This window comes from Hyperolius riggenbachi, chromosome 7 (assembly GCF_040937935.1).
Source record: "Hyperolius riggenbachi isolate aHypRig1 chromosome 7, aHypRig1.pri, whole genome shotgun sequence".
Classification (NCBI taxonomy): domain Eukaryota; kingdom Metazoa; phylum Chordata; class Amphibia; order Anura; family Hyperoliidae; genus Hyperolius; species Hyperolius riggenbachi.
This window is the reverse complement of record NC_090652.1, coordinates 50,111,393-50,133,122: the sequence shown is the minus strand read 5'-3', so window position 1 is coordinate 50,133,122 and position 21,730 is coordinate 50,111,393. Positions and strand designations below refer to the sequence as shown.

General features: G+C 43.4%; 1 protein-coding gene across 1 annotated transcript in view; it reads left to right on the top strand.

Moving 5' to 3' along the window:
- The window catches only part of LOC137525513 (uncharacterized), a 31,383-nt gene extending 13,676 nt beyond the window's left edge, over window positions 1-17,707 (top strand). The window contains exons 3-5 of the mRNA XM_068246638.1: window positions 5,233-5,427; window positions 13,096-13,115; window positions 17,023-17,707. Of these exons, the coding sequence (XP_068102739.1) occupies window positions 5,233-5,427; window positions 13,096-13,115; window positions 17,023-17,319 (512 nt within the window). The 3' untranslated portion in view covers window positions 17,320-17,707. The remainder of the gene's footprint in view (window positions 1-5,232; window positions 5,428-13,095; window positions 13,116-17,022) is intronic.
- Window positions 17,708-21,730: the final 4,023 nt, after the last annotated feature.

Sequence of the window (21,730 nt, the reverse complement as noted above, 5' to 3'; positions counted from 1 at the left end):
CTAAAAAAATTAGCATATTTCATCCGACCAATAAAAGAAAAGTGTTTTTAAAACAAAAAAAGTCAACCTTCAAATAATTATGTTCAATTATGCTCTCAATACTTGGTCGTGAATCCTCCTTAGGTGAGTATCTGACTTTTTCTTTTTTAATCCGGTAAACATTCACTTTAAGCTCATCCAGAGTGTTGGGTCTTGCGTATCTCAACTTTTTCTTCGCAATATCCCACAGATTCTCTATGGGGTTCAGGTCAGGAGAGTTGGCAGGCCAATTGAGCACAGTAATACCATGGTCAGTAAACCCTTTACCAGTGGTTTTGGCACTGTGAGCAGGTGCCAGGTCATGCTGAAAAATGAAATCTTCATCTCCATAAAGCTTTTCAGCAGATGGAGGCATGAAGTGCTCCAAAATCTCCTGATAGCTAGCTGCATTGACCCTGCCCTTGATAAAACACAGTGGACCAACACCAGCAGCTGACATGGCACCCCAGACCATCACTGACTGTGGGTACTTGACACTGGACTTCAAACATTTTGGCATCTCCCTCTCCCCAGTCTTCCTCCAGACTTTGGCACCTTGATTTCTGAATGACATGCAAAAGTTGCTTTCATCCGAAAAAAGTACTTTGGACCACTAAGCAACAGTCCAGTGCTGCTTCTCTGTAGCCCAGGTCAGACGCTTCTGCCGCTATTTCTGGTTCAAAAGTGGCTTGACCTGGGGAATGCGGCACCTGTAGCCCATTTCCTGCACACGCCTGTACACGGTGGCTCTGGATGTTTCTACTCCAGACTCAGTCCACTGCTTCCGCAGGTCCCCCAAATACTGGAATTGGTCCTTCTCCACAATCTTCCTCAGGGTCCGGTCACCTCTTCTCTTGTGCAGCATTTTCTGCCACACTTTTTCCTTCCCACAGACTTCCCACTGAGGTGCCTTGATACAGCACTCTGGAAACAGCCTATTTGTTCAGAAATTTCTTTCTGTGCCTTACCCTCTTGCTTGGGGGTGTCAATGATGGCCTTCTGGACAGCAGTCAGGTCGGCAGTCTTACCCATGATTGCAGTTTTGAGTAATGAACCAGGCTGGGAGTTTTTAAAAGCCTCAGGAATTTTTTGCAGGTGTTTAGAGTTAATTAGTTGATTCAGATGATTACGTTAATAGCTTGTTTAGAGAACCTTTTCATGATATGCTAATTTTTTGAGATAGGCATTTTGGGTTTTCATGAGCTGTATGCTAAAATCATCAATATTAAATTAAATCTAAAATACTGTATATTCCGGCGTATAAGACGACTGGGCGCATAAGAAGACCCCCAACTTTTCCAGTTAAAATATTGAGTTTGGGATATACTCGCCTATAAGACTACCCCTCTTCCAACACACCAAATAAAAATTAAAAAAACATCATGTACTGGTGCTATGTAGGAACAGATACTGGTGCTGTACTGTATGTTGTACCCAGTCTATAACAGTATATAGATGATTGACTGGTTGGACTGGTAAACTCTCCCGCTCCCTAAGTGGCTTGGTCAGCTCTCCTTGTCTACCTGCTTATCAGAGCGGTATGGAAGAATAGATTGCGCTGTGCCCATAAAACACGCCTCTTTCACCTTTCTGGCCCACCCTTGTATCCTATTTACCTCCTTCTCTGCCTCTCAGATCTCGCACATGTGCGCCTGCCCCGCTTTACTACAGTCCTCAGCAGCGAGATCTGAGAGTCGGTAACAGGATAGGGCGTATCACCCGGCATCAATGACACCCGGCGTTTAAGACGACCCCTGACTTTTCAGAAGATTTTCAAGAGTTAAAAAGTAGTCTTATATGCCAGAATATACTGTATATGAAAGTCTAATGTTTATCAGTACATTACAGAAAATAATGAACTTTATCACAATATGCAATTTTTTTGAGAAGGACCTGTAATGTCCAAAATAATACATTTTAAAACAATACATTTCAAAAATGAATGAGTTATGAACACAAAACTTCAAAAATGTCAAAAACTATAACGTTACAATTTTCAAAAACGATCACATTGTCATTTTGACAATAACTATTGTGCGACCAAATTTCTGCTTTGGACTCCTAATAGCCGATACTTGAATTGGCGCCAATGGAGCGTCTAAATCGTCTATCAGAAAATCAATAGGTGAATTTTGATTGGCTTTTGTAGGCTCCACCCACTTTTCTTAATTTTAATCCCAGTCATCTAGTTACCAACTGTGCAACGTTTGAGAACCTTACGATAAACAGTGCAAGAATGGCTACAGTTTACATTTTCCCAGTTAAATTTGTATTTGTCTCCGCCCACTGAGGACCCGGCGTTGCCCGGGTATGTAATTGGCTGGTGTTGGCTGCGCCCACTTTCCTAACCCTAAAACACAATTACTCAATGAGCTTTGGCGTCAATAATTTGCATTGAAATGAAACAAACCTGATGTTTGTGGCCCCACCCCTTTTCTGAATTTGAACCCCAGTCACCCAATGACTAACTGTACCAGGTTTGAGGCTTGTGCCATTAATAGTGCAAGAATGGCAGCAATGAAATATTCCCCTTGAAAATCAAGGTGAATTTTGATTGGCTTTTGTAGGTTTCACCCACTTTTCTGAATATTACTCCCAGTCACTCAGTGACCAACTGTGCAAAGTTTGAGAACCCTACCATCAATAGTGTAAGAATGGCTACAGTTTATATTTTCCCAGTGACATTTCTATTTGTCTCCGCCCACTTTTTGGTTATGGGGATAAAAACTATCCTATATGTTATTCCAGGTAATGTACTATGTGTGTGCCAAAGTTCATTCAAATCCATTTAGCTATTGTTGCGTGATTGAGTAACAAATCATCCAAACATCCGAACTTTTGCATTTATAATATTAGTGAGATGCCTCATCTTTGTATAAAACTTTGAATATGAATAAAAAAAAATTGTAAAATAAAAATAAATAAAAATAGATTCCACCATAAGTGCCCCCAAAATGCCTAATGCCAAATCTGTAGTGGCAGCTACCCTAATTTCATCCATATCCTTGGAACAGCTTGTCCTGAGGTGGTGGGGGAGGCTTCACTGCCCCCTCCCCAGCATGGTACCCCCAAATGATGCGGGTGGACAGCCACATTGGTGGTCTCTAAATTCTCTAGAAAATGACAGCCAGCATGGGGGACAGGGGGTCACTAGTGCTTTGAAATGGATCTTCATGTTATTGTTTTTATTCACTGTTAACATAAATATGTACTGTCACATTGAAGATTACATTTTCCACATATCGACTCAAAAAAAATAAAAATATATATATATAAATGTATATAAACCGTATATACTCGACTATAAGTCGCAAAATTTAGGACTGACTCAAAGTATAAAAGTGGGGGGTCGAGTTATAGTCGCATAGTTGTAAATTTTGTGACTTACAGCCTTTGTGGGGTGGGGGTGTGGGATGTGTGTGTGGGGTGTGTGGAGGGGTTACTAACCATCCATCGCTGGGTGCAGTATCCTCTCTTTTCCTCTCTTCTCCCTCACACGTAAGGTCTACCCCCTTCAGAGAAGGTCCGGCTCCCGATGTCACATGACTTCGGGAGCAGAAGTTACAGCACGAGTGGAGGAGAAGAGAGGAGACTGCGCCCAGCGGTGGGTGGTAACAGACTGCTGCAGCGGCGGGGAGAGCGGGCATGGATGCAAACATCTCATCTTCTGGGATCCCCACAGTTTCTATCTTCCATCTACTTCCTTTACCACGCATCCCTTGTGTTGATACCAGCGTCTCCTGTGATGATGTCATCACAGGAGACGCTGGTATCAACGAATGGGATGCCTGGGAGAGGAGGTAGATGGAAGATAGAAGGTGAGATGTTTGCCTCCATGCCCGCTCTCCCCACCGCTGCAGTCTATACATGGGGGCAACTATACCGGCTACCAAAATGTACTGGGGGCAACTATACTGGCTACAACAAAACTATACTGGGGCAACTGTAATGGCCTCCAAACTATACTGGGGGAGACTATACTTGGCTGCCTACCAATGCTGGGGCAACTATACTGGCTTCCTACCTATGCTAGGGGCAACTATACTGGCTTCCTACCTATGCTTGGGGCAACTGTACTGGCTACCTTCCTATACTGGTGGAAACTATACCTGGCTTCCTACCTATGCTGGGAGCAACTATACTGGCTATTTGCCTATGCTGGGAGCAACTATACTGGCTACCTACCTATGCTGAGGGCAACTATACTGGCTACCTACCTATGCTGAGGGCAACTATACTGGCTACCTACCTATACTGGGGCCAACTATACCTTGCTACCTACACTGGATGCACCTACCTGCCTAGCCTATACTGGGGGTAACAATACTGGCTACCTATACTGGAGGCACATACCTGGCTGGCTTACATATAGACTTATACTTGAATAAATGAAAAAAATCCACCTTGTGAGGGTCAAATTTTGGGGGTCGACTTATACACGGGTCGACTTATATCCGAGTATATATGGGTATATAAATTCTTTTTCTTACATTCTATTTATGTTAAGCAGTACCAGTAGGCCGGAAACGCCACATTTCCGCAGCAGAACGAGGGGTTTATACCCCCCAAATCCCCAGGGCAAATTATGGGCAGCGGTTCCTGTAAGAGGCAGAGCTTAGCGCTGTAGCTCTGCCTCTTCTGTAATCAATCTGCGCCGATCGCCGCCTCCTCCCGCCCTTCTCAGTCTTCCTTCACAGAGAGGGGCGGGGAGAGGCGGAGATCCGCGGGCAGATGGATTTCAGCAGAGGCAGAGCTACAGCGCTAAGCTCTGCCTCCCTGGGCAGCAAAATCCACGACTTTGAACGTCGTGGATGTTTGCCCCGGTATTTGGGGAGTCTAAAACCCTCATTTTCCCACGGAAATGCAGCGTTTCAGGTCTACTGATACTGCTTAACATAAATAGAAGGTAAAAAGAAGATTTAAGAATGCCTTCAGACTCTCTTTAAATCATGCACTCTTACCCATACACACAGCAATGTCTGTGACACCCACTGTCATTTTCCGGGTAACCCGGTGTTTTCCAAATACAGAATAGTACAGTAAGGTTTCAGAGGCAGGTTTCAATACATTGCTACTTCAAAGCATAAACTTTTTTTTTTTATCATTTTGAAAGGGGATACAGGCTAAAAAAACGTTGCAAGGGGTCTGTATTTCCCCATGTAGTTCATGGATGATAACTCACTCTCCACCTCCACTCTGATATCACTGATACAGGGACAAAGAAAGTGATTGTGGTGGTCGGTGACTTGAAGGAGGCCAGTGACGAGCAGAAGAAACGGATGTTAATGGAACAGAAGACTATTGGCTGCTCATCCAGAGATCTCATCCTCTTCTTCCAGGCAACTGACAGAAACGCTTTATCCCAAGCAAATAAAATACAACATCTGCAGAAGATCATCACAAAAATAGGTAAATCAATGCTAAGCCTAAAAAAATATACATACTGTAGCTGTATGACTTAAACAACATGTCCTATAGATCTTAGAGCATCTCCATGGAGGAAATGATGAGTGAGCTAGGAAACATGGACTGGACTGATTACAGGGAACCTAAACTGAGAAGGATGTGGATTTTTCTTTTTAACCACTTCAGCCTACAGCGTGGAAAATCTCATGCATCTGAGCAACGTTCACCTCCCATTAATTCGCCAATAACTTTATCGCTACTAATCACAATTAATTGATCTTTATCTTGTTTTTTCCGCCACTAATTAGGCTTTCTTTGGGTGATAGATTTTGCTAAGAATTATTTTTTTCTAAATCCATTTTAACAGGAAGATTAAGAAAGAAATGGAAAAAAAATCATCATTTCTGTTTTTGGCCATTATAGTTCAAAATTAATACATGCTACCGTAATTAAAACCCATGTATTTTATTTGCGTATTTGTCCCGCTTATTACACCATTTAAATTACGTCCCTATCACAATTTATGGCACCGATATTTTATTTAGAAATAAAGGTGCATTTTTTCAATTTGCGTTCATCACTATTTACAAGCTTATAATTTAAAAAAAATGAATAAGATGCTCTCTTAACATGTATATTTAAAAAGTTTAGACCCTTAGGTAACTATTTATGTAGTTTTTTTTTTTATTGTAATTTTTTTTTATTTATTTTTGAATTAAAAAATGTATGTGGGTAATTTTAGTTTGGGAGGTAAACAGCTATTTTTAGATGTAATATAATGTAATTCTTTAATTAAAAAATATATGTGGGTGCAGTTTACTATTTGGCCACAAGATGGCCACAGTCAAAAAAGTTCCTGGAGCGTACGGTCACGCTGCCAGGAACTATTAGGAGGCTGTAAAAAAAATTTCCAGGCAGAAATACCGCGCTCTCTGCTTAGAAAGCGTCGGTATTTCTCCGGGGGGCTTAGATCGGTGAATGGGAATTATATTCCCATTCACTGATCGGGGGGCTAGTGGCAGGCCGATCGCGCACACCACGCTGCAGGAGCAGCACAGTCTATCTGGACGGATATATCCGTCCAGATAGAGAGAAGCCACAGCCCCTCAACAAGCATGCAGATCAGGTGCTCTGACTTAAGTCAGACTGGATTAGCTGCATGCTTGTTTCAGGTGTGTGATTCAGCCACTACTGCAGCCAAAGAGATCAGCAGGACAGCCAGGCAACTGGTATTGTTTAACCACTTCAGCCTAACTGGACGAAAATTTTCGTACAGTTAGGCTGCGCGCACTCCCGTGGGTCGCGCGCGCTCCCGCGGGCCCCCCGTGCACGCTCCCGCTGGGGGCCGTTAGCCCGGCGATCAATGAAAGGGATTATAAATCCCTTTCACTGATCGGACCCCCCCCCCCCCGGAGAAAAGCCGACAGCGTCTCTTCAGACGCTGCGGCTTTTCTGAGATCAAAAAGTTCCCCTGTGGTCTATCTTCTTCCTGGGAGCGAGCTCGATCGCTCCCAGGACTTTTTGACTGTGGCCATCTTGTGGCCAAATAGCAAACTACACCAAAATCACCTTACATTGAATAAAATACATTTTTACACATGTAAAATCCCCTGTTTACCTCCCACACCAAAAAATACCCACATACAAGTTTTAATAAAATAAAAAATTACAATAATAATAAAAAAAAACATAAATAGATACCTAAGGGTATAAACTTTTTAAATATTCATGTCAAAGGAGTATATCAATATGATTTATTAAATTATGGGCTTCTAAATAGTGATGGAAAAAATAATTATTTCTCAGCTTTTGGCCATTATAGTTTTAAATTAATACATGCTACCATAAGTAAGATCCATGCATTTTATGTGCCCATTTGTCCCGCTTATTACACCATTTAAATTTAAATTTTGTCCCTATCACAATGTATGGAGCCGATATTTTATTTGGAAATAAAGGTGCATTTTTTCAATTTGCGTCCATCGCTATTTACAAGCCCATAATTTAAAAAATTATATTAATATACTCCTTTGACATGCATATTTAAAAAGTTCAGACCCTTAGGTAACTATTTATGTTTTTTTTTATTATTATTGTAATTTTTTACTAATTTTTTTATTAAAAATTTTATTTGGGTATTTTTTGATGTGGGAGGTAAACCGCTAATTTTAAATGTTTAAAAATGTATTTATTTAATAAAAAGTAGATGTGGGTGTAGTTTTACTATTTGGCCACAAGATGGCCACAGTCAAAAAGTCCTGGGAGCGATCGATCTCGCTACCAGGAAGAAGAATGAAAACGGGGGACTTTTAGAACTCAGAAAAAGTGCAGCGTCTGACAAGACGCTGTCGGCTTTTCTGCGGGGGGCTTCGATCAATGAAAGGGATCTACAATCCCTTTCATTGATCGCTGGGCTAACGGCCGGCGGCGGGAGTACGCGCAGCCCAACTGGACGAGAATGTTTGTCCAGTTGGGCTTAAGTGGTTAACAACTGTCTGGTATTAAAGGGGCACTATAGCAAACTGGGGGCATATACAGTGGGTTGCAAAAGTATTCGGCCCCCTTGAAATTTTCCACATTTTGTCACATTACTGCCACAAACATGCATCAATTTTATTGGAATTCCACATGAAAGACCAATACAAAGTGGTGTACATGTGAGAAGTGGATCGAAATTCATACATCATTCCAAACATTTTTTACAAATAAATAACTGCAAAGTGAGGTGTGCGTAATTATTCAGCCCCCTGAATCAATACTTTGTAGAACCACCTTTTGCTGCAATTACAGCTGCCAGTCTTTTAGGGTATATCTCTACCAGCTTTGCACATCTAGAGACTGAAATCCTTGCCCATTCTTCTTTGCAAAACAGCTCCAGCTCAGTCAGATTAGATGGACAGCGTTTGTGAACAGCAGTTTTCTGATCTTGCCACAGATTCTAGATTGGATTTAGATCTGGACTTTGACTGGGCCATTCTAACACATAGATATGTTTTGTTTTAAACCATTCCATTGTTGCCCTTGCTTTATGTTTATGGTCATTGTCCTGCTGGAAGGTGAACCTCCGCCCCAGTCTCAAGTCTTTTGCAGTCTCCAAGAGGTTTTCTTCCAAGTTTGCCCTGTATTTGGCTCCATCCATCTACCCATCAACTCCGACCAGCTTCCCTGTCCCTGCTGAAGAGATGCACACCCCCCGAGCATGATGGTCTCATCTGACCAGAGCACCTTCTTCTTCGCACAAAGAATCGTAACGTGTAGATGGGGCTTAAAGCCTACTCTACACGATATGATTCTTTGTGCGATTCAATTACGATCCGATTAAATCCGACATGTCCGATCGGGATTCGATTTGGCTCAATTCGATTTGCCATTGCAAGAACAATGGCAAATCGAATTGAATTGAATCCCGATCGGACATGTCGGATTTAATCGAATCGTAATTAGAATCGTAATCGAATTGCACAAAGAATCGTAACATGTAGATGGGGCTTAAGTTATGGGTCTCTTATCTGCATCTCTCCACTTCAATTATTACAAGTCATTGACCTTTTTTTAATACACAGACCTCAGCCAGATGTTAGAGATGTTGCGGTGAGCGCAAACTTTCAAAAAATGCAACTGCTTTTTGGTAAAGGGGGGGGGGGGGGGGTCCAGGAAGGGGTGCTAGCTGATTGGCTGCCATGTGTCTGCTGACTGTGAGGTAAGGGGTCAAAGTTTAGCTCAATGATGATGTATAGGGGGCGAATCTAACACGTCAAATGTTTGCAGCGAATGCGAGCAGCCGGTGTAATGTATATATGTCAAGTATAGTTGTGGAGAGTGCTCCACTAGTTGGTTACTAAATGAGGCACATGTGGTATTTTAACTGTGACGAGTTAAATAATCCATTTTGGTATGTGTCAAAACTTGGACACGTCACATAAAAAGTAGCTATAAAAAGTAGCTAGGGACAAACTCAATCCAACATAAAAAAGTCATTTTTAAAATTGTGATCAAACTTGGAAAAATTTTAGCAAAACTACAGGAGGCATATGTGGTAACATTTTAAACGTGATAAGTAGTAGAATAGAGTTTAGAGAGTTTTAGGGTTGATGCCCATGTCTTGTGTATTCTTTTTTGATTCAGTTTATGATTCAGTCTCAAACTGAATCAAGAGCAATAACATTTTCACATAGTCTGTACCAAAATATAAGACTTGTAAAATGAAAACAAAGTGCCAGAATATAAAAGAAAAAACACATATTGTTACTTTGGAACTTGGCTTTTTAAATATGTATGCCATGTGTAAGGCCTGGCAGATCTCTCGCCTTCCTTCAGCCTCTATGCCCCAATCTAATACCACGCTCTTCACCAATACGTCAAGCCCCCGTGTGAACAGGAGACCAGTACGCCTACTTGACTACGGTTACCCCGCAGGACTTCAGCGGGCAAGGTAGAGGCTGAGGCCGCTAAGACAGGAGTACTACCAGAGCCTACTAAGCAAGACAATGTGGCTGGGTAATATCAGGTAATAGTGTGGGATGCACTTGTAGAGGAAACTACACAGATCACAGCAGGAGTAGTAGACTAGAGACAGGGAGCAATGTTGCTCCGAGCGACCGCAGCTCAGAGCTCCCAATAACCACCACAATAAACGAGACACAATGGTTGCTCAGAGCGACTGCAGCTCTGAGCTTCTGTTGTCCGCCACACTGAATAAGACAAGGATAGACAAACCGAAAGACAGGAAGGAATGTTTGGCAATGTAATCATTGCCGCACTGATGGCAAACATGCACACAGACACAAACGACACAGAACAGGAAGGAGCGTAACTAATAACAACCGCTGCTATAGTCACGTCCACAGAATCGGTACTAGAAAGAGCACTAGCCAATCACTACTGCAGTGATGGCTGCATCTAAGCAAGTAAGGCTGTAAGGACTTTGCTGTTAACCCATGCAGGAACAGCAACTGTCCACTGGGAAGCACACCAATACAATAGCAATACAAGGCAAGGCAAATCTCAGTTGCTACATGAGACCAAGCAAACAGCAATGGCAAAGCTGAACGCTATGATGGGCAAAGTGTCCATGCAGGAAGAGGCTTTTCTATGAACATCACCCAATGAGAGTAGGCATGCAAATTCCAACACAGCTGAATGGTAATCATTCAATCCTGAGTTACTCCGATTGAAGACTGAGCTGATTGCAGATAAACAGGACTCACATTACAAATGCATACAACATTTTGCAGCAAAATGCATGTAGGAAATTCAGAGCTGTCTGGCCGCAGTTCAACTGCAGCAAGCAATAGGTGGATTCATGACAGCATCCTGAGCTGCTCTGAACTGCAGAGTGATTGCAGATGGCAGTGACACTTATTGTGAATGCAATCAAAACTTTGCAACTGAATGCATGCAGCGAAATCAGAACTGCCTTGTTGCAGTTCAACTGCAACCAACAGGACATGCTACAGGAGAGATCCTGACACCATGAGGGTATTTTACTATTATTTTTGCAAACATAATCTAAACATTGTAATAACCAGGCTGGATAAGCAAATGAAATTTGTGGGTTTAACTTATAGTTGGCACTGTTTATTGTAAAGCTATAATGGATGTAAATAGAGAAATGGCATTTTTTTACAAAAGAAAAAAAAAATATCACACACTAAAAGTCTAATTTGACCTGAAAAAAAACACTATATAGATCATTTAGGTGTGATAAGTAGTAATACAGTTATTGGCGAATGAATGTGAGCAGCACTGATTTGTGAAAAGTACTCTCATCCTGAAGTGGTTAAATGCTCCACTTTTGCAATAGTGCCCCTTTAAGTGGTTAGGATTTTCCACCCTAGCCTTGGTCATGTCAGATCACAGTGAGGGTTCTGACAGTTGTGAGATTTACATGAGACTACAATCACATGACTGCTAATTGGTTAACCTTTCAGTAAGCTGCATATATTACAACATAGACTAGGTGACAGCCCCAACCTTTCATGGCAGCACGGTGGCGTAGTGGTCAGGTCAACATCTGCAAGGAGTTTGTATGTTCTCCCCCTGTGTGTGAGTGTTTCCTCCGGGCACTCCGGTTTCCTACCACATCCCACAAAACACATAGATAAGTTAGTTGGCTTCCTCCTAAAATTGGCCCTAGACTACGATACATACACTACACGATACAGACATATATGACTATGGTAGGGACCAGATTGTGAGCCCCTCTGAGGGACAGTTAGTGACAATATACTATGATCCTCCGTTCTCCGCTGCCGGTCCCATTATGCTTCTAACTAAACTGCGGCGCTCGCTCCCACGCGCGTCATCAGGAGCTTACTGCGCAGGCGCAGTGCAAGAAAACTTTGTACTGCGCCTGTGCAGTAAGCTCCTGATGACGTGTGCAGGAGCGAGCAGTATTCGTCTAGTTAGACGAATAATTAGACCGGACCGGCGGTGGGGAAAGGGGAATCGTAGGAGGATGGCGCGGGACATGACTGCTGCAGGGGGCCAATAGAAGCCCCAGGTTAGTGTCAGTTTTTTGTTTTTATTAGCCTCTGCAGAACCCCTTTAATATGTCAGCGCTATATAAATATTAAAACAAATAAATAATATAAATGTGAAGGAAAATAATCAGAAAATCTACTCTGAACTTGGTGGGTAATTTATGATATCCTCACTCTAGAGGCTGGAGATCTCTGGAGATGCTTCCAAACCAAACTCCACCTACAAGACTATATGTCAACAAGGTCAATGTTCAATGTGAAGGTTGAGGTTCCAAAATTGAGTCCAACAAATATTTTGCTATCCTTTGCATTGCCACCACATTTGCTAGCTGAAATACTGACAATATATGACGCGCTTTTCCTCCCCCAAAAATGAGGAGAAGAGTCACTGCATTCTTTATTCCAGATAGATTACCCAGCTAACGAACACCCACTGATATGAACCGCAAACCCACTGCAATAGATAAAAGCAGCGGGAGCTTGTCTTTCACCTCATCCATTGGAGCCCACGGCGATCAGAGACCTCTCCCTCACTGCTCCTCTAGTGCTGGTAGCATGTAATGATGCAATTAGCAGAATCTGGCATTAGGGAAGCAGTGAGGAAGGTGAGAGACACACTGCGACTGCTTTTACCAATGCACAGAAGAGAGGAGGAGGGCATGAGGGGTACACAGGAGGACACAGGAGAGACAAGGGGACACAATAATTAAGGGGAAAACATGTACATGATGCTGCTGGATCATGGATGCACCAGGTGTAGTATATTTTATCCCCTGGTTTTGGTCCTCTATACCTATGTGCGTCTAATAGTCTGGACTGGAGTATCTTATATTCTGAAAAATACAGTACTTTATGCATTAGGATAACCACAAAAACATGACTGACATTGGTGTGTTCCACTGTCCACATCAAAACCAATAAGGAAGGAACTAAGAACTGGACAGAGGATCTAAGAACTTTTTGAAGAGTTCTATAAATGTATATAATGCTGAAAGTTCAAGAACGGGTTCTCAGGCTCAGTTTCTACAATACTTCCTTTCCATAGTTTTTACACATAGCTTGGTAAACGTGAATGATAATAATTCTGCAATCGCTTACATATTACGTGAAACCTATGTAGACTGTGAATAAGGAATGAAGCAGCAGGACTCAGTGTGATTTATGTTGTCTTTTCTGTTCTTTTTCACAGCCTGGGAACAATTTACTGAGGTAAGTGGTTATAATAAACACTAAAATCAGTTGGAGGGAAAACGCCCATCGAACCTTTATTATGATAATAATCAAATGGTGCTCAGAGTAGATAGAGACACTTAAGAGAGAACAAGGGTGCAAGAGATTGCAGGGTGGGTTGTTAATATGTGCAAGAGAAGGACAAGAGGGAAAGGGAAAGGTGCACGGGGTGGCCAAGAGGGGGAGAGAAGTGCAAAAGGTGACCAAGCGAGCAAAAGAGTGCAAGGGATTGCTAAAAGTGAGAAGAAAAGTACAGCAGATGGTAAAGATAGAGAGAAACAATGTAAAGGATGGACAGGTGGGAGAGGAGTGCAAGAGATGGCCAGAAAAAAAGAGAGAGGAAGAGTGCATTAGACTAAAATAGAAAGCAGCAGTGCGAAAGGTGCCCGGGGGAGAGGAGGGGTGCAGCGGATGGCCATGAGAGAGAGGAAGAGTGCAAACGATTGAAAAGGGAGAGAGGCAGAGTGTTAGGAGTGAAAGAAAGAGTAAAACATAGTGAAGAGAGACAGGGGAGTGCAACGAATGGCCAAGAAAGAAGAATGAGGCAAAAGATAGTGACGAGAGAGAGAGAGGAAGAGAACAAGGCATGGCTAAGAGATATTGTAAAAGTGCTTGAGATGGCAAAGTGCATAAAATAGCCAAGAAAGGACAGAAAAATGGTCAAAACAGGGAGGAGAAGGAGTGCACTAGCTCAGTGTTCTCCCCAGGCTCTTTTAGCCGGGTGCACCACCCGGCTAGTTTTGGTGAGCACCCGGCTGTCATCGGCTCACCTCCTCCTATGGTGTAAGCAGAGTTGCGCAACGAAGCAGCAGCCCTGCATTCTCTCATATTACCCCACCCGGCTACTTTTTCATGCCACCCGGCTGGAAAATATTTTCTGGGGAGAACACTGTAGCTGGCCAAGAGACAAGAAGCGTGCACAAGCTCCTAAAACACTGGAGAAGGGTGGAGGGAATGAGAGGTTAAAGACCACCTCCAGCCCCCCCAAAAAAGGTCTGAATGGCAATACATATATGTAGTTTAGACACTGTGTAGAGTTAGATGAACATATAAACTTTACATCTGGTATATCATATTGGATAGAACAGACTCAGATTTTAGATCTGTAAGTAGCATGTCCTTCTGCAGCTGAAAGCATTGTGCCCACCTCTTCAGCCTGGTTAACTCCCCTGCCCCACCCTCCTCTGCCTGCCTGGATCAAATTACTTCCCTTTTCACAGTGTGTAGTACAGAGAAGACACAGGAAAACTGCTGCAGCCTGTCTTATCACATCTGTTTGCTATAATTCCTATTTCAGATGTTTGTCTGTCTGCCTAGATTAGATCATATGGACATGAGGGGTAGTTATGACATCAATCCCCAGCACCCTTTGCACCTATGGTTTGGGGGGAAAAAAAAGGCCCAGGGCCCAATTTCACACTGGGGGCAGGGATTTCAAGACCATATGTGGAATATGGACCCCGTGTGAGAAAAATCACACTTTATCATATGTGATTTTATATATCTTGGCAACTAATTAGGTTTACAGCAAACTGTAATTTATAATTTAGATACTCTTTAAGAATAGAGAGTGAAGACAGAAAGAGAATTATATGGAAGATAGACAAATTAAATGATATAGCAAAAATGGGGGACTGGTCACCAATCACCTGTCACTTTGTGTTGTAAAGGCAGGAAAAGTACAATAATGTCCCTAAATGGAAAACAAACGCCTTAATTGCAATTTTTATGAAGATGCCCCCTGAGAATATTCTAAACTTCCTCCCTGAATATGAAACTAAAAAATAAACGAATTATATAATACCGTATATACTCGAATACAAGTCGACCTCGTGTATAAGTCGACCCCAATATTTGACCCTTTTAAGCTGGCATTTTTTAATGTCTCGAATATGAGTCTATCCAGCAAAGTTGTAGTTAAGTCCAAACCTTCTGTCTTTGGAAAAATCATAAATAAGAATAAGGGCAGCATGCTCGCCTTGCAGTGCTGGGTTCCCGGGTTAAAATCCCAGACAGGTCAACATCTGTATGCAATGTAACAATGTATACTCTGCCTGTGTCTGCGTGGGCTTCCTCCGGGCACTATGGTTTCCTCTCACATCCCACAACATACAGATAAGTTAACTGGCTTCCCCCTAACTTGGCCCAAGACTATAATACATACATTACATGATACATATACATATGGCTAAGGTAGGGATTAGATTGTGAGCCCCTCTGAGGGACAGTTAGTGACAAGACAGTATACTCTGTACAGCGCTGCGGAAGATGTCACTGCTATATAAATACTAAATAATAATAACTGGGCATGTATGATACTGATACCAGGAGCAACCCTGCATGATCTCCATGCATCTTCCTCACACTGTGCTGCTGATATGTTAATACAGAACATTAAAAGCAGCACAGTGTTGGAAACATGCTTGCAGATCACAAGGGGTTAATCACTTCAAGTATCTTGCCTCAGTTAGAAAAGCAAGGATAAGCAACAATGCACACAGGAGCTGAGTGCTGACAGGGAAGATGAGCCCAATCCTGGGATTCAAAGAAACATGTTAGGGCTCTTTTCCACTATGAAATGCGATCGCGATTCCGATCGCAATCGCGTTTCAATTTCCACCATGCGATTGCGATTGAGCTACTATACTCATTATAGTCCAGCTCAATCGCATACAAAACGCGGCAGGACAACGATTGCGCTTTGACCAAAATCGCATCGCAATCGGATCGCACTAATGGAAAATGCTGCTGCAGTTTCCATTAGTTTAATGTACATTGCGATTTGCGATTAGAAGCAAATCGCAGGCTAGTGGAAAAAGGCCCTTAGAGAATTACCCAGACTCTGGATGCATCTAAACTTCCTCTCGATGCTGATATCCTCCACAGATCACTGAAACAGGCTTCAGCTCCCATCCAACATGTCTCGCTACTCTGATTCCCTTCCCCACTTCCTCATGTCACTAGGAAGCAGGACGGGGATACCTAATGCTAATTGTATCAATGCTGATAGATAACGCTGCTCTCCCCAGCTCTGCACAATAAAGGTGTCACTGTTATCAGCAGTGCTGACACTTCAGTGATTGAAGATTCAACGGAGCTCCAGCTTCAATGGAGGAATTAAGCGGCTCCTGCCCCGCTGGCTGTACGAGAGTCATGTGTTATCAGAGCGGAGGTTAGTCTATTATGCAGCTTGCAGGGGGAGGTGGATTATGGTGACCAGGCATCTTAAAGTGAACCGAGCATCATTTTTAACACCCAGGGCAGCTCTATACCAAATAAAAAATGCATTCTAAAAACGTGGTTTATTATTAAAAAAAACTTTAATTTTACCTCATTTTTTTACATCTAAGAGTTAAATTAGCCACTTTGTCCTACCGCAAAGGACCTGCGGTCCCTGAGCAGGAGATGGTGAAAACAGATAAGAAATTGCCTCTTTAGACTTAATTGACCACAAACAAACCCCCATTGTACTTCAAACAGAAAACATCAGTTACAGTTGAAGAATGTCACACCTAGCCTGGATAACAGCACTTTTAAAACAGCGGGGGTTGAGCTTCTGAACAATGTCAGCCCTTGCAGCTATTTGAAGCCAAGAGCTGCTTGGATCCCTTTAAGGAAAGCAGGGGGACACAATCTGGCTGGCTAGCAGCACAAGGGGAAAAGAATGCAGCAAATGTAGAGCAGAGGAGATGCCTTATACTCTGCTACAAGTCAGAAATTTAGGTCTGATGCAAGTATAAGTCGACCCCCCTACTTTACAAAAGTAGATCAGACCTAAATTTCTCGACTTGTAGACGAGTATATACGGTACATAAAAATAAAAGTCAGACAATACACAGATGAAAGATTTCCACTCCCTCACAACCATGTTTTGCCTTTTCTTTAGAAATACGCCACCAGGCTGGTCGTCTTCCTCCTTGGCGTGTTGTTCATTGGGATCATCGCTGGCTGTGTCTTGTTTATTGAATACCATCACCATCCAACCGCAGACTCTCCCCTAACCACTGAGCCAGCTGTCCCCGTTACCTTCATGCCTGAAAAGACAACCACAGCTCCGTCCATTGTTACCAACTTCTCTGAAGCCAATGCCAGCAGCCCTCTATCCACCTCCGAGATGATGAAAGCCACCAGTCCACAGACTGTAGATATCAGCACTACAGCAAATGTCTCCAGTTCACCATAGAATACACAGTGCGAAGCAATCAAGAGCACAACACAAATCTAAGGCATGACATAATACAAAATCAAATACAACCTGCCCAAGCAATCTAATCAAAAGATAATAAGCAATACTTAAAGTGGCCATACATCTAGCGATTTAGCTGTACAATCGACCATTCGATTTGATCATTTTCAAGAGGGAGAATCGAGTGTGTTCCAGGATGCGCAATTGATGAAAAGTGGCTGATATCACGCTGAATTGACCAGCTTAGTCAATCGAGCAGGATGGAAGGTATCAAGAAATCTCACAGGAATTGGTCACTGTTCATCAGGCATGCTCAAATCCGAATTCGTGAGATACCCGGATAGTTCGGAGGGGTCAATCTTACCTGACTGACGTCTTCTTGCTCTGTCCCTCGACACCTCCCACACTGCGCTCCACGCGGCAGTCACGTGGCTCCAAACACTTCCTCTCTCCGGGTTGAAGGAGGAAGTGTTCGGAGCCACGTGACGCGCGTGGACCGCATCGTGGGAGGCATCGAGGGACGGAGCAAGACGACGTCAGTCAGGTAAGATTGACCCCCCCCCCCCCCCCCCCTTACAGCTTTACTGGGAGATATCCGGATAGAACTATCCGGGTATCTCCTGAATTCGGATTTGAGCATGCCTGCTGTTCATGTCATTCAATTGACTCTGAATCGGTTTTTGCATTTAGAGCATGGAGGAACATTATTGGTGAAGGTGAATCGCATAGGATAACGTTTGTAGTGTGTGGGCCTCTAGATCAACTTTCAATCAACCATACTGAAGTTGATCACCCGATAAAGTCGATTGAATCAGAATCACTAGATGTATGGCTAGCTTTACTATATAATTCGTACCATAAGAGGCACCTGATCACAAGTTGCACCTAGGTTTAGAGGACCCCAAAAATCGGGGAAGAAAATACTTTAAACCTGGTGTATCTATAATGCAGAAGCGTGTGGTGGAGCGTCTCCTACCCCCAAGCTGACCTGCCTCCTATACTGGTGAGAGCCCATGGTAGCTCATAGTCACAGAATCTGTTAAGGTGCTAAAGGTGCTTTGGTCACATGTAGTTCCTGTACAGCACCTTTACCACTTGAACCAATTCTGTGTAGGTGGCTGGCCAATGTCACTGACAGTAACCAATAAATACCACCTCCAACTTCATTAGTGTATCTGGCAGCATAATGGGATATTATGAAGGAAGTGGCAATAAAATAATAATTGATGTACATTTATATTATCCAAGCCACCCCCATGTTGTCTCTTACTCCATCCAAACTATTCGGAATCCCTGCAGCCCCTGCAGGGTAAGCAGAGAATCCTCACCTCTTTGGTTGAGCACTCGGAGTTCCCTCTGTCTTGTGTCCTTTCTTGGCTTGTATCGTTGCAGGAGAGGACACGGGATAGGGACTCAGAATGCACAGACGAGTAGAGGGGGAAGAGACAGTATGGGGAGACACCTGGCACTGCTGAAATATGTTTTATTTGGTCCTTAAGTGGCATAGGCTCTCCCCCATATACACACACACAAACTTTGGGGGGGGGGGGGGGGAAAGTGTGTCTCACAGGGTGAACAACAAAAAGCAAAAGCACAAACACCAAAAATAAAAGCAGTTCAGGCCAGCAAATGCATCCTAATTACGAGTAGTTACACACTTGTAATCAACATTTAAATGAGATCATGCTGCCCGCAGCTGAGGGGGGGTTAACTCACCCATGCATCTGCCTTTGACGGTGCGTTTCATTTAAGTCCCACGTCGCGTTCCATGTCACTCTCATGTTTCCTTCTTCCAGGTTGAAAAAGAGCATATGGGAGTGATTTGGAAAGCGACGTGGTACACGAATGGAGTGCATCGTCTAAGGCACATGGGTAAGTTAACCTCCCCTCGGCCACGAGCAGCCTGGTCTCATTTAATTTCGATTACGAGTAGCTACGAGGACGTAGCTACTCATAATGAGCAAGCCTAGTCCAGATGATACAACAAGCAACAAACAAAAGGTGATCAAAGCGGTCAGGCCTCTGAAGAAGCGGGAGGACCTGTGAAACGGCTGTTAGGCCGCTTTAATCACTTTTTGTTTGTCGCTTGATGTATCAGCTGGATTAACCACCTTAGCGGTATGGACGAGCTCAGCTCGTCCATTACCGCCAGAGGGTGCCGCTCAGGCCCTGCTGGGCCGATTTTGATGAAATAAAGAGCAGCACACGCAGCCGGCACTTTGCCAGCCGCGTGTGCTGCCCGATCGCCGCCGCTCTGCGGCGATCCGCCGCGAGCAGCGGCGAAAGAGGGTCCCCCCAGCCGCCTGAGCCCTGCGCAGCCGGAACAAATAGTTCCGGCCAGCGCTAAGGGCTGGATCGGAGGCGGCTGACGTCAGGACGTCGGCTGACGTCCATGACGTCACTCCGCTCGTCGCCATGGCGACAGGAGAAGCCAAACACGGAAGGCTGTTCATTGCGGCCTTCCGTGTTACTTTTGGCCGCCGGAGGCGATCAGAAGAACGCCTCCGGAGCGCCCTCTAGTGGGCTTTCATGAAATAGTTTTTTTTTTATTTAAAAAAAACCCTCATGCAGCCGCCCTGGCGATCTTAATAGAACGCCAGGGTGGTTAAACCTAATTGTTTGAGCATACACCGGTGTCCTGTTTTCTACTTATCTTCTCTTTTTTGGAATTGTGAATCCTGTTCCAGTGTACAGAACTCAACATCCAGCGTGTCATTTTTTTCCAGAAGCATTTGGGTGCCAATCGCTGCTTTCTGGTCACTAATCTCCATCAATACTCAGTTATGTAATCTTTTTGCCCAGACACATACCGTGTTTCCCCTATTATAAGACCTACCCTGAAAATAAGGCCTAGCTTATATTTCAAGCATACTTGAAATATAAGACCTACCCAGAAAATAAGACCTAGCTGGGATGCTTTGTGTATGGGGAGGTGTGTGGTCTCTTACCGCACCTCCCTTGTGGCTGTCCCCCCCCTCCGTTCTAAGTAACTTCTCCAGTATCAGCGGCGGCATAATATTCAAGCTGTGAAGGCGCCCTTTGACCCTCACGCAGACACTAAGCAGTACGCGTTGCCGGCTCTACACAGGCGCTCTCCTTATGTCATCATGTGTGCCCGGCTGAGGCGTTCCAGTCGCACATGATTATGACAACAGGGGAGCGCCAGCGCACAGCCGGCAACGCGTACTGCGTAGTGACAGCGTGAGGGTCAAAGGGCGCAGTCACAGCTTGAATAATATGCCGCCACTGACACCGGAGAAGTTACTTGGAACGGAGGGGGTCGCAGCCACAAGGGAGGAGCGGGTAGAGCCCAAACACCTCCCCATACACAAAGCGCCTACCTCTCTCTGGAGAGTAAGCCCCCCCCCCTCCCCGAAAAGAATCCCTAGCACATATTTCTCCCCGAAAAAGAATATAAGACAGTGTCTTATATTCAGGGGAAGATGGTATTTGGGCGAATTATACTGGTTCTATCTGATACTGGGGGTGCCTCTGGCTACTGATACTGGAGAGTCACTGAATACTGGGGGGCACCTCTGGCTACCTTAAACTAGTGTAACTCTTGGGTGAGGGGGCACAAAGATGCTTTACAATATATATATAATTTTTTTTATTTTTTGCTATGAAGCCTCACAATCTCTAGCTATGCCACTGAAAGGAAGCTATGCAATTTACCTATACATGTTACATAGTTTGCAATAAACTAGGCCCTTGGTATACACATTTATGGGTGCATTGACATTTTTAATTTCATGATTGTAGTGAAATTTGATGGAGTGTATGACAAAATAAATGAAATGTTTTTTTTCATTCTTAAGTTGTCAGTTTTGTTGTTTATCAGACACAGTATTGAGTATTGTAGTGATTCACTAAAAGGGATTCAATTACTTCTGATTGAACCGATACCCCTGACTTGCGCCTGGTTTGTTTGTGGGATACATTTGCAGGGACCAGGAAAAGATCAAAAATTACTGAAGCACTAATGTACTATAGCAATAAAAAGCAAGTCAAATGACACAACTCAGTAAACTAGACACCAGGGCCCATAGGCAAGTTTTCTCCTCGGAGATAATTTTTCATCTTCTTTTTAAAGTAACTTTTTAGCCTTTTCAATTCAAAAAGTGCCAAAAACTTGGTGAAAAAGTACTATCAAAATTATTTTGAGCATTTTCTTGCAGGACGTTGGTTTAGAATGCATTTTATTGACAAATTTGAAAATATCACTTAGGAGAAAACTCAGCAGAAAAGGTGAATTGCATATAGGTCCATGGCTCATATGCAATTATTTTTTGCTCCTGAGTTATCGCTTAGGAGATAATTTTCCTATTCTCTTTAAAGCGGGATTGTCACCATAAAAATCAAATTTCAATAACAACCGGTCTGAGTGTATTAAGTGATAACGATGCTA